Source organism: Archocentrus centrarchus, chromosome 3 (assembly GCF_007364275.1).
Source record: "Archocentrus centrarchus isolate MPI-CPG fArcCen1 chromosome 3, fArcCen1, whole genome shotgun sequence".
Lineage (NCBI taxonomy): Eukaryota > Metazoa > Chordata > Actinopteri > Cichliformes > Cichlidae > Archocentrus > Archocentrus centrarchus.
Window position 1 is genome coordinate 20208644 of NC_044348.1, and position 17524 is coordinate 20226167.

General features: G+C 39.9%; 1 protein-coding gene across 1 annotated transcript; it reads left to right on the forward strand.

The window, feature by feature from the left end:
* The first annotated feature begins 2 nt into the window (after positions 1 to 2).
* On the forward strand, positions 3 to 13618 carry immp1l (inner mitochondrial membrane peptidase subunit 1). Its single transcript, XM_030723978.1, has 6 exons — positions 3 to 64; positions 8025 to 8135; positions 8229 to 8317; positions 8599 to 8725; positions 12693 to 12803; positions 13343 to 13618. Exons 2-6 carry the CDS (start codon positions 8031 to 8033, stop codon positions 13427 to 13429), a joined length of 519 nt encoding a protein of 172 aa, XP_030579838.1. The 5' UTR covers positions 3 to 64; positions 8025 to 8030; the 3' UTR covers positions 13430 to 13618.
* Positions 13619 to 17524: the final 3906 nt, after the last annotated feature.

Below are 17524 nucleotides of genomic sequence, written 5' to 3' on the forward strand. Positions count from 1 at the left end.
AATAGGGAAGTTCAAGTTGTTATTGTGAAGTCCCTGGTGAGAGCTTTCAATCACATGCTGGAACGTGAGTACAGCTCCGCTTATTATATAGTTTATATTTTGTACTAATATGTAAGCTTATCAGTTGTTGGTATTACCAGCAGTAATTAGGTGCCTATAAGTATCTGAAGTCTCTTGGTTATGACCTCGTTCCGTCATCACTCAAAATCAGAATATCGCCTGCACTTTTCTTCACGTCTTTTCAGCAAACTGAACAAAATATCTCACTGTCAGAAATGTATTTTTGAAAATTAAAAATCTAAATGCGTTGATAGTGATGATACTTGTATGTAAAGCAGGTAAAACGGGTACATTTCCCTTTATAATCCCGTGTGCAGCAAAGATTTTTAAAAATAGCCTATTTAGAGTTAACACACAAATACAAAAATTTAATAAACAAATTACAAAACGACGACACATTATGTTGAAATGCTAGATATTGAAAATATAATAATAATAACAATAGATAATAATAAAAATAATAGATTTTATGAGAATAACCCATGGGCAAAAGTCTTGAGCCACCACTCATTTCTTTATATTTTGCTTCAAGGAAACAGTATTTCTTGTCATTTTTTAAAAGTGGTCTTGAGCAATAGCTCGCCAGGCTTTCTGAAGGCCTTTCTGAGTTTTTCTCTGGACAAGGAATGAACCTGTTGTGTCTACGCATAGCAGACAGCTTGGCAAAGAACCAATTTTAAATTGTATGTTTAGGCACTTTGTTACTAGCAGCCTGTCACTTAGTTGAATCTACAAAAAAATGTCAACAATAAGTTTGACAGTAATAAAATAATATTTTTGTACCAACAAGGTGATTTCCAAAGAGCTAATAAGTGAAATGTTGGCATATCTCGGCATGGTATGCAGTCTTTCCTTAAAGAATTTGAGGAACCAGGACATGTGGAGGGCAAAAGAAGAAGTGACTGACCTAAAATAAGATAATAATGCATATATATGAACAGTACCTGAAAGTCATGTCCTTAAGAAAAAGGAAACAAGATCCAGCAAAGACCTGACACAGAACCTGAGAGATACCTGAGAGGCACTAGTTATTCAACTGTAATAACCTTGGAGGTTGACAGCCATCTGTAAAACATGGTGGAGGCTCTGTCATGGTTTGGGGCTGCATACAGCCGGTGTTGCTGGGGATCTTGTCAAAATTGATGGAATTATGAACACAGAAAAGTACCATCAGATTTTGATCCAACATGCAATAAAACCTGGAAATCATCTGATTAGCAACAACTTCATATTTCAGCACGACAAGGATCCCAAACATACTGTCAATGCAGTAAATGCATACCTGCCTAGAGAAGAAAAACAAAACAGAACAATGGAACACTATCAGTCATGGATAGACCTCCCCAGAGCCTGGACTACATTATTGAAGTACTGTGGGATCATCTTGAAAGAAAACAGAACAAAAGGCAGCTAACATCCAAAGAAGAGCTTTGGAATGCCCTTCAAGAAGTCTGGAGAACTATTCCTGAAGATTGCTTAAAAGAAGTGACAAGAAAGCTGCCTAAGGTAGCCCACGGTGTGTTGAAGAATAAAAGTGGTCATACCAAATATTGCTTTTTCAATTATACAAACTGTACTTTCATTTATGTTTATGTTTGTGGTTAACTGTAATTTCCCCATTGTGGAACTAATAAAGGTATTCATTCATGTTTCTATAAACTGCACCTATATCACATTTTCCTAGCAAAATATAAAGAAATGAGGGGTGACTTGAGACTTTTGCACATTAGTATATTGTGATGTTAGTCACAGTGTATTTTTTTCAGTAATGTGCTGCAAGAAAGTATGCCACAATAGCTGTATTAGTCATTTATACCTCTTCTGTCCTATTTCTCGTTAAAGCATGGCCATCATTATATAAAATTTTTCAAAGTATTCCAACCCTATCTTTGAAAGCATTTAAAAAAAAAATACATTTGCAATTTGATGCTAAAAATTAACACAGCTGTGTGCTAAAAAGAAAAACAACTGGCAACAAGTTCATAACATAATTGGCTATTAGAAACAAAAAGTATACTCCATAATTTTTGTTTATTTCAGAAATAAAAGATGTGGAGGGGTTCAGTCCTTTGTGTAAGATGCACAGAAATGCTAAGAATTTGGAGGTCATGTGAAGATTCAGAAAAATCTATGCATATGAATGACCGTAGCTGAAATAAGGCCTTAAGGGCCTTAAGGCAGCACTGCATTTAAAAAAAATCACCCCATGAGCTCAGGATCCTGTCCAGAAATGACTGCTGGTCAGCACAGTTTGTTGCTGCATCCACAAATGCTATGATCAAAAGACAAATATATATGAACGAGACTTAGAAATGCTGCCACCCTCCCTTAACTCAAGCACATTTAAGATGGACCATGGAGGAGAAGATTGTTTGGTATGAGGAATCAATTTATAATTTTTCTCAATATCATGGATGTGTCATTCTCCCAGCTAATGAAAAGAAGGACTTTCCAGCTGACTGGTTATTGGTGCACACAGTTCAAAAGCCAGGTTTCAGAGCAACATATGCTGCCATCAGACAACAACCTTTTCAAGGGAGGCCTTGCTGATTTCAACAAGAAAATGCCAGATCATATTCTTATATAGTGGGATGGCTGTTGGTGCTAGAATCAAGTACGTTGTGACTGCTTTAGTGTATTCTGAAGTCAATTTATGTTATTATTTGCACAACCGCAAATAATAACATAAATTGTGGGTCAATTGTCGTAAACTCCTTTGGTTTTAAGGCATTCATATTGTGTTGTCACACTGTCATGGGAAATTTGAATAGGATAAAATGGTTATTGAAATTGATAATTGTGCTTTTACTTACAGCTCAAAATTCGACTTAGGCCTGTTGATCATGGAAAAAGGTTTATAAAGAACTCGCAGTGCTTTGTTTGCTACTGGAAAGCTACTGGTAGGAAAAGTCTGGTTTAAATGTATACAGTATAAAGTTCACTGTTAATAATGGTTGACTGGTGCGTGAACAGTGTGATCCTTGAGACATCTGCAAAAAAAAGGTTTGTGTGGCAGAGAGAGGCCAGAGGCAGCACAAGATCACAGGATGCTGTGATGCTCCAGAGGAAACAATTGCCCAACTGCTCACTTTACAAATGCTCTCAGCAGACAGTCCTGCTGTTTTGACAGCACTGTTGAGATTTATATGTGCTGACAGGGGACCAAGGGAATATATCATGACTGACAACACTGGGCATTGTGGTAAGCCTATATGAGGCAAATAAGATGCGCTGACTGACCTGGGTCTCAAAAGGAAGAGAGCCTGCTTCAGCAATGCAACTTTCAGGATGTATGAGAGCATTTGTTTCCCTACATCCTCTGTGCATTGCGAGTCATCTTGCCTTTGGCTCCGTAGCACTCTTTAGTGTATGATAGTATACACAAAGCAGTCTGACTGCAGAAAAAAAAGCACAAATTTCCCCCCTTTCAAAGTGTCATCTAGTTTATAAGTGTTTTTCTGCAGTGTTTTTGTCAGTTCATTCTGTATCTGATTGAGTAATATAATGGCAGCAGTCATAACATGTCAGACCTTTCCTGGTTTGACTGTTTGGATTTCTTTAGTCTAATTCTGCCATCAGTGTGGAACTGTGAGAAGCAGTCCAGTTTTTATGTTGGGAGGATGCAAGATTATCATCAACATGCACCTTATTTGTTTTGTTAACAGTGAAAGGAAAGCAATATTGTGAGGGCACAAGTGCAGTCGACACCACTAATTTTGACTTTTTCCATGTATTCAGAATCCCATATTTTGAATAACTTTATTTTGGTTTCCTGGGATTTTTTTTCTACAGATGTAGTATTAAAATAGAGTGAGTCATATTTAGCTAACCTATATAATAGAGATATATATAAAGTATGGAAACTAAATAAAATGTGCTTCATTTGAATCAAAGGAAATTACATTTTTTTTAAAGTTTCACTTGAGGTGTCTGTCAGTAGTTTGTGTTAAAATATTATCAGGCTGTTTCATTAGCTAGGTAGCGCATAACCCAAACTTCTTTGTGAATCTTAGACAACACCAGATAAAATCTCTCAACTCTTTCAACACAAGGCCAGCACCACACAGTCACTTCTGCTCTGTACAATAAGGCTTAGTGGCTAATTTTTCCATTCAGCATCACTGGCTGGGGACTCTGTCAACCTGCACTTCCTTTCAATTCATAGCAGTTGTATTCATATCACTTTGCTGTTATTTGCTCTGGTTGACCCATTGATTGTAGGTTTAAATCCTCAGCCTCAAATAGTAACCTCACTCAGCTGTGTCACGGCTGTGTTGCCGTTAGCAACAATGAAAAGAGCAATATGGAGATCAGTCCCTTCAATTAAGCCTCTGATAGAAGGCAGACCTAGGAGAAATGGGGACCAGACATGGTACTCAGTGACTGGGACTTTTACATCTGTCATTCCCCCGTCAAGCCAGGTGTCTGTGTTTAAATCAGCAGGATTATCTGTGATTGCACTGATAGTTGAAACAGACCCCCTGTGTTGCCAAGCCTCCTCCTTTTTATAGCTCACATTAAGATCAAATCAAGCTCTACACAACAGGACTTATGCCCCACCCTCCCCTGCCTTCTGCTGCCCAGAGGAAGACATCAGAGGTAGGATTCATCCCCACTCTGCTCTGCCTGCTTCTCCAGACTCCCTTCCATCTGGGATCCTCAGGGAGAAGAAGAATATCTGACAAGGGGCTCGTAAGCCTCTTAGCCCCCCTGTTGCCCAGTTCTCTCTCAGCCCATGTTTTCCTAATTTAGTTGTGTAAGAAGTCCACCGCAAGGCCCTTGTGTGCTGTTTGGATTGAAATTCTCTTTGTGGTTCTAATAGACTGGCCATGTATATCAATTAACACTATTCAGCCATGGCAGGGTCAAATCTCTCGAGACTAGTGGCCGTAATTCCTTTCTGAATATTTCCTTATGGCTCCAATAATATGAGTTTAATTAGGTGTCAGTTTTGATAAGCTTTTATTGGCTTTGACTGTTTGGTTTTTTTTTTGTTTACTATTCATACATTGGCTGATTCCAAATGAAACAAATTTGCTAAACTCAGTGGAATAATTCAACTGATTATCCTCATTTGAAGCTGTTTTCCTCCTATATTTTTTTTTCAAGCAAATAAATAATGTTTGCAGTTTTCAGTGTTTTAATCACAACCTTTAAGAAATGTCTTATAGCTTCATGCATTGGTAAGTTAATAGTTTGAGTCCTGAAGGAGCATCACTTTTGCTGAAATTAAAGAGAAATAACAAATTTAGAAATGATTTATATATATATTTGTTTGATTGCCTTTTATTTTTTTCTCCTTGTCATTGCAGTATTCAGAAATTATTTTTTATTATTTCATTGCAAATGAAAGGAATCCACCCAGTTCACTTTTCATTTTTGCAGTTTATCAAATTGTTGACAAAAAAAATGTGTTTGACAGATGTCTACACAGTGATCGGCAGTTCCACTGCTGCAGCACTTTATGCTCATATTTGGTATTGCAGACTTCCACCCCCAATTCATCTACTTGTGATTTCTCTGCTCTGAATGAGCAGGGCTCCTTCAGGAGGAGGATCACAGAGTTAAACACACAATGAAATGTTTCCATCGAAAGCTATTCATTTGGGCTCCCCCTCTTTTCGAGACTGTAGCGCTGTTCTGTGACAACGGGAGGCCAATGGCCACAGATGGTTCTGCAGGGAGGGCTGCACTGGCTTTTTTTTTTTTTTTTTTTCCCATGGACATGTTTGGCATGTAATCCTGGATTAACAGTGAGACTTATTGTTAATTTACAGCTGTAATACAGCGTTCAGTTAATGTTGATATCCCCCAACACACACATGCACACATGCACACGTGCACTGGTTATTAGAAGACAGAGATAGTGTGGGTTGGCTGACTCTTTTGCCCGGGGGATTTAGAGGTAATAGAGATCCAATCAGAGGTCTCTGTGGATGTCCACCTTGTTCTGAATCCCAGTGGAGTCTCTGTAGCTAACATATACACTTGCCATGAAACACATAGGTAATGCTATTGTCTGTGCACATTCACACACCATCACACCACATGCGCACACACACACAGACACACACTATCAATGACGGGGTGCCTCAGAAAACCAGCCGGCTGCATATGGACTCTCTTGATATCAGTCACTGGCCGTGTGATCTTGTTATGCAAAGTCCCTTAATCCCTACCTATGATGAATGCATGCTGGAATGGAGGGGGCGATGACAGAGATATGAGGGCAGCTGTACGGGAGGCTGTCCACTGTGCTTTGTGAAAAAGTGCTAACAAAGATTCCTGATCCCTGGTCTAGCAGAGGGAAGAGCACATGTGAGATCATGTCTGAGACTGCAACACAGTAACAGAATGGCAGAGATGCTGGTGAAGCAAGCTGAGAACAAGACAAATACAGATGAACATGTTGCCTTCATGCAGACCTGAGATTCACATTAACCTTTACACCATTTGCTTCCCAACAGAGGAATTATAGGGCCAGAGGTGTTATTGTACCAGCTGGGGGAGGACTGAATTTATAGTTCCTCTGGAACAGAACAAGACACCGGAGCAAGCTGCAAGCAGAAGGGGGCACTTCATTTGGGCCCTGTCCTGACTGTATATATGTCTCCCTTCACCTGCTCAAGCTTTGTTATTTGAAGTAGCAGAGAAAAGCAGAGGGTTGCCAGTGGTGATCTGGGAAAGAGGCAGAGTAGCAGCACACAGGGAGGTGAAAGGATGGAGTTGCTCTTTTTTTTGGATCAGAAAGGTTGGTGAATAGACCAAAGAGACAAACCATGCTAGGGATGAAAGAATAGAGGGTATAATAGGTGATGTATAGTTGGAATGAATGAGAGAGCATTGTGTGTGTCTGTGAGAGTGGAGAGTGGAAAGGAGTGGAGGAGGGTAATGGGATTAGGGGTAACACCTTTGGCAGGGCTGGGAGAGCCACCTGACACCCGGTCTGTTGAGAACCTGGGGAGAAAGGGAGTGGAGTTGGTGGGGGCAAGGGAGAAATTGGGGGTCTAATCCTTGTCCATCTTTGGGAAGTCATTCCCAGAGCTCTGAGGATTTGGGGCTTTGGTTTCCGCTCTGCTTGCTTTGGTTAATAATACCCTGGGAGGGAGAGAAGACATGGAGAGAGAAAGAAGGAAAGAGACAGAAGGAATAGAAGAGATGGAGAGGAAGATTTCTTTACCCTGTGGTGGACTGGCAGGACAGCAGCCTGACCTAAAATAAAGTGTTTGAGGTGCAGGCTAGCATCAAAACCAAGCTGTATCTATTGTTCTTCAGTTTGCATTTATGTTTATACAGGGGTGTGTGTGTGTGTGTGTGTGTGTGTGTGTGTGTGTGTGTGTGTGTATGTGTGTGCAAATGCACTTTGGACAACAGTGTGTAAATACCGGCTCTCCTTTTCCCAACCACCCCACAGGTTGCAGCTTGAGTAAAAGTCAATAACCTAAGTGTGCCTGGGTTGTTTGCTTAGAAGACACATGGATGTTCATTGCGTGTGTTCATGTGACAGTGTTTGCAGGGCAGTTGTATAGGTGCTTCTGATGTCTTTTTGTTTCTATGGTGCTGACAGAAGCTGATAAATGCTCTAATGACTGTGGCGGTGTTGGAGGCAGCCCAGTGTCAGAGACTAGCTGCAGACAGCGCAGAGCTGCTTGGCTGGATGTGTCACAGCTTCTGTGTTTGTCCATCACCTGAGCGCAAGGTGTTGATTGGTCCATCCTACGCAGGATCAAAGTTCAGGGCAGTTTTCTGGTGTGAACTGGCTGCTCAGCCTCTGAGAATGAAACACCATAGAATGTGCCATTTTAGCAGTAGGCCAACTGTGACAACCCTGTCCACACCTTTAAGTATTAAACCTAAAACAGCTTTTGTTTTTAGAAATCCTGTAAAGAACATAAGCCTACCATAAATGGCTCAGACATCGACTTTGGCATCGTATCATAACCTATGGCTGCTTTCTTCTATAGCTGGAGATGTTCCGCCGCGTGCTGGGGAAGACCTTGGGTTTTGTGGGCTACACTATCCAGTATGGCTGCATTGCACACTGTGCCTTCGAATACATTGGAGAATTTGTCGTGGTTTGTATTATATAAAACTGCAGATTTAATGTCTACTTTTTTATTTTTAATCTCACAAGAAATAATTGTACTTTTTTCATTGCTTTTATTCAGTGTTCTGGTCCATCCATGGAGCCCACCATTGTCAACCATGATATTGTCTTCTCTGAACGGATGAGTCGGCATCTTTGTAAAATACAAAAGTAGGTTGCACTTAGTCTATGCAGTGGGGGGAAAAAGAGGACAGCAACCATTTTAGAATATTTATAGCTCACATTTTAACATTTCAGTGTACATTTGTGATTCACTGCATGATTTGTGACCAATTTCTTTCCTTTTTTTTCCCTAAGAATAAAAGAAAGTAAAACAACATTAATTTGCAACTAGTCAGTCCAAATTGTATCTTAGATTTCATGAGATATTCTGCATTTTAAGTGGATTTTCCCTGACTTGTTAAATAATTGTGTTTTATGTTTTCTTTCAGGGGTGATATAATCATTGCAAAAAGTCCCTTCGACCCAAATATGAACATTTGTAAAAGGGTAATTGGACTAGAGGGTGACAAGGTCTGCACAAGTTCCCCATCAGATTTGTTCAAGACCCACACATATGTAAGTATGTTTTCATCATCATCAGCAGCAGCAGCAGCAGCATCGTTAAGCCACCACTTTCTGAAGATGTCGTGCTTCTCAGCTGCTTTCCTTATATGTCCTGTGATTACCTGCTTTACCAAGTGAGGTTTCTGGTGGCAGCTTTGTTGTTTTCCTTCAAACCACCACCACAACCTAGTGATTGTCTTTTGAAAAGAAAAAAGGTTTAAAAAAGTACACTGAAATAGAGAGTAGTTGAAGAAGGTATTTACCATCAAAAACGTGATAGTTTGTTTCACCCTAAAAATGACAAACTGAATCTCTAAGCATAATGCAAAACTGTCCCCCAGTTATTCTTTGTGTGTGTGCCACAGTCTATAGAATATCATCCTGTTGTTTACATTTTAGACCGCACACATCCATTTTGTGTCATTGGTCAAAATATCAGTTTTGACAACGCCTATATTTCCTCAGAACAGTGATAAAACCAGAGAGCGAACAGGGGTTCTGCTGCTGAAACCACTGTCATTGCTTTTCTATTACTACTCTCCCCAACACCCACAGCTCAGGCCTGCAATCTCTCTGAAGCCTGTTAGAGTTAGTGCCAGCCGAATGGACAGACTGATGGGTGGGAGGAGGTGTGTGTGTGTGTGTGTGTGTGTGTGTGTGTGTGTGTGTGTGTGTGTGTGTGTGTGTGTGTGTGTGTGTGTGTGTGTGTGTGTGTGTGTGAGCCCAAACCAAAGATTTTATCTTTTTTTTTTTATCTTGCATGTTTTTGAATTTATTGTGTATTTAAAAGACTTTGGCCAGACAAACATAACACGGGACTTTAAGTGTTGTTGATCGAATGAAAAAAGAAATGTGTAGCGTTTCTTTTACAAAGACAACCTCTGCATACAGAAGATTGAACTTTGGACTCATAAGAGATGGTGTCACTGTGTTGTGATTTGTGTTACCAGGATGTAGCAACACATACATCAGTTTTGAGTCTCTGTTTTAAAACCTGCCACTAGGTGGAGAACTACTATATTTAGGTCTAGGTCAAGTTTAGACTTGACTTAGATTCACATTGCATGCCCCTTCAGCTAAATTCACTTATTTAAATCCAGTCAATAGAACAGTTTAGTATCTCAGTTGCATGGAGAATATATCAGGTTACTAAGAAAGTCTGAAACACTATTTGCCAACTTTGTTAATTCAATTACAATCTGATAAAGCTGAAAAATATTTTCCAGTATCACTGAGGATCTGTAACAGATATAGGGTGTATATGAGGAGTCCAGAAACCAGGATTTCTCTTTGTGCAAGTTTTGCAACTCTGCAAGTTAAGTAGAGCATTTATTTGACAAGAACAGTGTCTCTTTGTGACAAAATCTGTAATGGATTCAATAAAACTCATTAATATATAATTACAGTTTGCACAAGTATGGTGTCTTTTAGACCAGATGCAAAACATAGGGATCTAAAATGTTTATTTTTAAGTCATGCAGCCTCTGAAAATTCCTGCCATTCAAATAAATGGTCCCCCCTAGCAGATATGTCTGTGTGATTATTACAATGGTGTGAGGCATTATTGGTGGACCTGTAAAGATGAATTTTGGAAGGGAGTTATACCCTGTCAACACCTCATTTTCTTTTCTGACAGACAGGCAGGTCCTCTCCACCCTCAGCTATCCAACAGCACACTAATTGCCCTGTCACCTTTTAGGAATAATTTCTGTGTCAGAGCTATTGTGTCAAAACAATGACACTTGATCCCTAATATTATACCAGAGATAGAGAGACAAGAAATGCAAGAGATGAAATACCTCCGTGGATTCTGTTCTTTGCTGTAAAGATAGACAGAGCAATATGGTGAAAGATGAACTCAATATTCCTGTATTAAGCTATAACATAATTCCCCACCCCAATCATGTTAACATAATGAGCACTTTAATGGTGTGGCTGTTAAACAACACACCTCCACAGTGAATGGAGCTCCAGTTTCAGCTCTTCTCGACATGTCTCTGACAGCTACACAATGCCTGGCGTCAACCCAACCTGCAACCACAGGACAAGTGCAGTCCTTGCCATCTATCATAAGCAGAGCTGATCAAAGTGGCTCCACCTCTAAATACCACAGCTCTAGTGTTGAGGGTAATCTATGGAAATATGTTTGGTTGGAAATGACATTTGTTGATGGCAGTTCCTTTGTCAAAATCAAACATGTTGGTACTGTTTTGTAGTAAAATGACAAATTAGTGGCATACATCAACACGCTGTCGACAGAGAGACGTCTTAATTACATCGTAGATGTGTACCCAAAGAAGAAACCAGGCCGTGCTCATACTCCTTTCTTTCCCTGTGCTTGAAACTGCAGTTTTCTGTAAAAAAAAAAAAACACACTCAGGAAATGTGCATTGTGTGTTGTCACAGCTATTTTGCATCAACCTCCTTTTAATTCAGAGGTTTTCTCTCAACCTGCTAAGTTTTTTTTCCCCCTTATTCACACACCTGCTATTTGCAAGGTGATATGCATGCTGGCCACACTACAGCAGGTTCAAGTGTCACACCTCTTCACTTATTTACTTTGCTCAAATACTGCCTAGCAGATCCTTAAAGTACTTTTGTCTTTACTCAGGTTTTGGTTTATCTATGAGATCATTTACTTTAAGTGATTCAAAAACAAAGCACTGTTGTCAATCAAATGTTGTTGGTCTGGATCAGACGAGAAATTATGTCAAAACGGGGAGAGAAAAGTTTCTACCTTTTCAATGGTTCTTACATTTGTGTGTACTGTGGATTCAGCTAATTCTGAAGAGACACCAAACAAGTCACTACATCTTTAAGATGGGCACAGCAAAGATGATGCTTTGAAGAAAAAAAAAAGATGAGGATGTGGAGAAACAGGGGGTTCTGGTTTGGCAGATGACAAACGGTGGTGTTTCTTTTTCCTGTGCTTGGGAGCCAGCATATGTTACCATGTTAATGAGGTGTAATGGTGAGAATCCAGCATGCTGACATATGGTTCTCAGATGACTCCTTTAATGATATTCATTTGTGTCGTCGTTATTCAGTGAGTTGTTTACCTCATGTTAGGTCAACGTGTCACTGGCTTGTGATTATGTCACATCATCTGTCTCAATTATCAAATATGAAATAAATGCAGCATCCTATAGTAGGACTGAAGGCTCTAATCAGAGCGCCGGGTGATAGGAATAAGGAATACAGAGGCAAAGATGTGACATCACCTCAGTGCGGATAATATTCTGTGTCTTTATTCACATTATTCTCTTTCCTCCAGAGGACTTTTGCCGTTAAAAAGTTAGGCAACACAAAAATAGACTCGCGGATTGTGATGCCCATTATGACAATATAATGTGTTGTTGATCCTGTCTGCACATATAGGGGGGACAGCGCACTTAATTAGGGACTTGACAAGCCCACTCTCCTAAAGTGATGAGATTAATCATAATTGGTGTCACTGTGAATTAGAGACCGCTTGGATGACCGCCCCACTGGCAGGTCGGACTGCGGTGGAGACCCTTGGACACTGCTGCTAGCCGCAGCTTAGCTCTCTCTCATTCGCGCTCACTCTCTCTGTTCCTCTTGCTCCCTCTCTTGCTGCCCAGCTATCTCAGGCCCCTCTCTGGCTTTGCCCTCCTTGGGTAAGAGGGGCTCAGATCTCAGCCAACAGCCTAATGACCCTGTTTGAAGTTCTTCTAAATCCCCTCTCCCTCCACCCTGCCCATTACCCATGACCCCTCTCCTAAGACGGTGCGGGGTTAAAGAGGGACAGGCAGGTTAACATTAAGATAGGCTGAGGAGGTTAGTGGTGTCTGGGGGTAAGGGCTGGGGTTACTCGCTACATAAGATGAAATCAGTTGTGTCTGTTAAAGTTGAGTAATGCAGCAGTTTAAGACTTGTGTTTCATTTCTTTGTTGTGCACTAGAACTGCCTACATCATAAACTTTTTTTGCCCTCTTTCCATGTGTGGCAATATTTTCAGGTTCCAAAAGGCCATGTGTGGCTAGAAGGGGATAACCTTAGGAATTCTTCTGACTCAAGGAGCTATGGCCCAATTCCCTATGCTCTAATTCGAGGGCGTGTTTGCTTAAAGGTAATGGGGAGGTTTGCTCTACATTGGCATATATGTATATGTAAAACAGCATAACAAATGTGGTCTTGCAGTGCTTCTTCTAGTCATTGAAATTTTGGCCAAGCTTTATAGAAGTATTTTTGATCTTTGTTTCGTTTATTTCTTTTTTTAAAAATTCTTATTATTAGTCCACAGTGTCCATTTTAAGCACAATTCAGCGATACAAGTTAGTTAAAAGTTCAAAGCAAGTGTGTCTTACTGACCAAAGCCTGGACAACATATTGTTTAGCTTTCCATTCTGCTATGTTGTCATGTCACTGGATGTCATATCAACCACGACCCTGTAAACGGGTCAGCCAACCTTCTGTCCGTCTGATTGGACAGCAGCCCTCCACTGGAGGCCCTACTACGACAGCTGATGAAATCACAGGATTTGCTATGTTGTCAATGGTGTCATTAAAATTCACATTACCAACGTGTGATAAAGTGTGCAATATGGTTAGAAGCACCTTCTCTTTTTTTTAATCCATTCTTTCTCTGTCCTCCTTTGTCCCATACAGCTCTGGCCGCCACATAGTTTTGGGACCCTGAGTGAAAGCCCAACAGAACGGATCATTAAGACTCCGAGTGACTCAGGCTCAGATTGACTTGTCTGCTTTGTTTGTACTGTGTATGACTTTGTTTTCAATCATTTTTGAATAAAGTGGATTTTTATAAAAACTTTATATGTAAAAAATTTAAAGTGGGGCATGGAAAGGGGTCCTTTCATACATACGCTGGTAATTAAACTGTTTTGTAACTGTCAGGTTCTTGTCATCTGGTCATCTAACAGTGTGTTAGATAGTGAGCAGTGAGTGACACTGCATCTCTGTGGAACTGCTAATGGCAGAGCTAGCAGGGACAAAGATGCATGTGGTTCACGTCAGTGATTGTGCACACTTTATTATCATTAAAGAGTATCTATCTATCTATCAAAAAACTAATATCCGTCTAAAAGAATTATCACAACAATTGTGTGTCACATGTCCTTAAAACTATGTTATTTATTTCATGTTTACCCTTTCTTGGTATTACAGTAAAACAAAAACTCTGAATGTTTAATATTTCATTAGGCTGCCAAGGCAATTGAACAAATGTTAGCACTTCCCATTTAACCATACAATATTAATACGCACTTAGTAAGGGTCTCTGTGTGTGCCTGTGCGTGTTTAAAAATACTGAGTCTCACACTCAGTATGTTTACATGTACTGGTTATCATGGCTACTACAGATTTTTACTTATAAAAGCCTAATTTCTTGGTCATATACTGTGTATATTTTAGGTTTTACAGAACTGCACGTGTGTAAAAAAGACCTAAAAAGGGATGCAAAGGGGTAACCTATCATTTGGTACATGTCCTTGGTTTATAAAATAAATTTGTGAAAGTAATGTCGTTTTCTCCTCCGACCAGTGCAGGTAAAAATTCTAACACAATCCCATAGAAAAAGTATCCTCTGAGCTTGGGGCAGAGAATATTCACAGAACAAAAAATTGATCCAAGGGCCAAACTAAGCTGGTTATGATATATTTTTTATCGGGGCGTTAACTCACTTAAAGCATTGTGCTGCTGCACATTTGGAAAGCTTTCTCATCCTACTTAGACCTGGACACAGGGACATAGCAGTACACTCACATACTGAGCTGTGGATGCTCAGCTGGTCATTCTCTGAGGCAGAGAGGGACTCTTCTCCTTTAAGCTCCCCAAGGGAAGTCAGTTCTAGGCAGTCGTGGGTCCCTGTCCAGCTGCTTCCCCTGTCTGGAGGGGGCCAGAGGGTCAGAGACGAGGCTCTCTGTGACACTGAATTATCTGCCTGAGTGTGATTGTGCCTGCTGGGAGGGAGACTCAAGATTGTGTGAGCGTGTGCGTGTGTGTCTGTACTGTATTTGTGTATATGAAATGTATTTTTCCAGGGCTTTGCTTCAAGCGCATATTTCTTTTTGTTTTTTTTTTAAGGTTTTATATTCATCTGTTGTGTGTCAACACAAGGCCACCATTAAGCTGGAATGCTGACACAAGTAATCTTAGTGTGTCCCTTTAAAGATACTGCTTCATAGAGAGAGCTATGGCTGTTTACTGGTGTAGCTAAATCCCTGTGGATAAAAAAGCTCTGTATGATTTAAGTAATGTTAACAAGGTTAAACATGAAGATAGTGGATTTACACCACCTCAGGTCTACTGGATTAAGTATGTCTGTCACAGTTTGCCCCGAGTATAGAGGCCAGCCCAGTCGGAAGTGAATTTATTACCATTAATAGTTTCCATTTGCTAATACTCTGCATTAATTTGAGCTGCATATTCCTTGAGGTAGGCTATACAGATACACAAAATACAGTATGTTGCTTTCCTTGTCATACTTTGAGTTGTACTAGAGTTACAAAGAGATGACTGGGCAGAGGTGTATATCATTATCATGCTGAGTGGGCACAAAGCAGGGAGTGAGGCAGGAAGAGATAGAGATCGGAAGAAACGGACAACAGACAGCTGTGCTGAGGTATGCAGCACTGCAAAGTCAGGCTGTGGGTTGTCAGTGGGGCTGAGGTGCGTCTGCTGCCTCTGTAAGAGGAGATGGGGACAGATATAAAGTGTATTATCTCTGTGTTAATATGTAGTGTAATTGTAAGCTGTATGAGCTCAATATCTGATGACTTGTGGAAAAGAGTTTTAATTGCATATTCAAATGATTCCACTGACAGGAAACTCAGATTCCATTTTCTACATAACACTATCAAACTAAGTAGTAGTTAAAAGGTATAAAATATGAGGTAACAGAACCAGTAGTCTTTTTTTATTTATCATTACATTGTTCTCTCAAAGTTTGGTGCCTACTTTAGGCTACTCACAAATCAGATTATCTGCCAGCAGTGTGACTGGAGCTGATGTGATACTTGTAGCTGCAAATGAAGCCTCAAGCTGTGAGCCTCAAGCATACTTCTTTCTTTTACATTTTCAAACTGGTAGTCTTCATTCCCTATTGGTGCATCCCAGATTTTGTGCAGCTGTCTCTAGAGAAACAAAATTTGTATGCATCTTTTGTAGTGGTGCCTCACAAGACCTGTAAAAAAAAGAACAAAAACAAAGCTCTGATGTGTAAAATAAGTTCGCCCTTTATGGTTCAAGTTTCTAGTGGAAATCCATTGCATTAAAAGTGCTATATATGACATTCAGAACCAGTTGAATGATGCAGTACAGAGCACCAAAACAGGGGTACACCTTAGACACACTTTTTCACCATGAGAAAAAAGAGCAGTGCAGAGCAGAAAAACTGCAGCAGAGACACTCTGAGCTAAAATTAAAGTGAGTAGATCTATATTATATTATTAAAATACTTCATGCATAAATAAAATGTGTTGTGTTTTGAAATCTTTATATAAAAGACAGATGCAGTCACCAAGTGAGGCCAATGTGGAAGTCCCTTTAAGTGCACTAACAATACCTCCAGTAATCTCCCATTCAAACAGCATCAACTTATATCTTGAAATGTTAAATTTAAAATTTTTTTCCACAAGTCATTATGATGTAATTAGCTACCCCCCCACCCATTCCACTATTATTAATTAGTCAATAGGCCTCAAAGAGAGAGAAGGCTCTAATTACAGGCACTTGTATGTCTCAAAAATAGGATGGCAAGAGTCAAAATGCTAAACTCGAGGCTTCAGTCAGAATATAGTCCACACACTACAACACATCTACTTATTTTCTACAATTTTTTCTTAAATATTCTTAATTTTGGGGGGGCGGGCTCTAGCATATAGTTTTTACATTGAATAATAATATAATATGACTCACATGCAGCAACGTGTACACGCAGCTGTAACAGAAGCTTGGGTTATGGCACACTCTGAGGGTGTGTTGAAGGACATCTTTCCATAGCAAATAGTTGTGTCCGGATATATTATGTCTCATAGACATAATAAATCTCATAGATGCTTAAAAAATTGCTGAAGGAAATATTTCTAAAACTTCACATCAACCTTTTTATTTATTTAGGGGTGTTGGGCCGCTGTTTTCTCAGCTCTTTCATCCTCTTCACTTGCCATGCTTCTGTGGTTATAACTGATTAAAGACAAGGTGTTTTTGGATTAGCTTTCAAATTGTCGCCAAGCCGGTCATTCAAAATGTGTCCCTTTGAGGACAAGGGTTTTCTTAAGGTACCCTCATCTTGGTTTTGTTTTCAGGACAAAATTAGGATAGCAAATTACCTTGATAAAGTGTCTTGTATAAAGACGCAGTAGCTATTTTTTTATTTTCATATATTTACTCAAAGCCAAAGTTCCTCAATTTTCCTTTTTCTTCTTTTGGCCAGTGTAGATATTACTGGGCAACATAAAATTTCCTACCTTCTTTTTAAGCTTTTCTTTATTCCTCTTTTTCTTTAACTGAGCACAGGGTTCTCCTTGCCCTCGCTGTATTTTTCTCAAACTGTTGCACGTTAAGAAAAAGAAAGATGAGAAATAGCTGGAAGGAGCAGAAGGAACAAAAGGGAACTGGAGTGCAGAATAGCTGAATATGGGGCAGTGGATGGAAGAGAGGCGGTATCTTTTTGCTTCATTCCTTAGTTCATTTCAGGTTAATTGAATCCTTTAAAAGTGCAAAGACACGTGAAAGAGGAGAGCGGGAGGTGTGGGGAAAGAGAGTAAGAGAACCACCCATCATTGGTAATGGCCTGGTTTGTTTGTTTTCATATCCATGGTGGAGATTGTG

Coding starts and splice junctions, on each gene's coding strand:
- immp1l (XM_030723978.1), top strand. CDS start 8,031: ATGTTCCGCCGCGTGCTGGGGAAGACCTTGGGTTTTGTGGGCTACACT. Junction 8,136..8,228: donor ACATTGGAGAATTTGTCGTG/GTTTGTATTATA, acceptor GCTTTTATTCAG/TGTTCTGGTCCATCCATGGA. Junction 12,804..13,342: donor GAGGGCGTGTTTGCTTAAAG/GTAATGGGGAGG, acceptor TGTCCCATACAG/CTCTGGCCGCCACATAGTTT.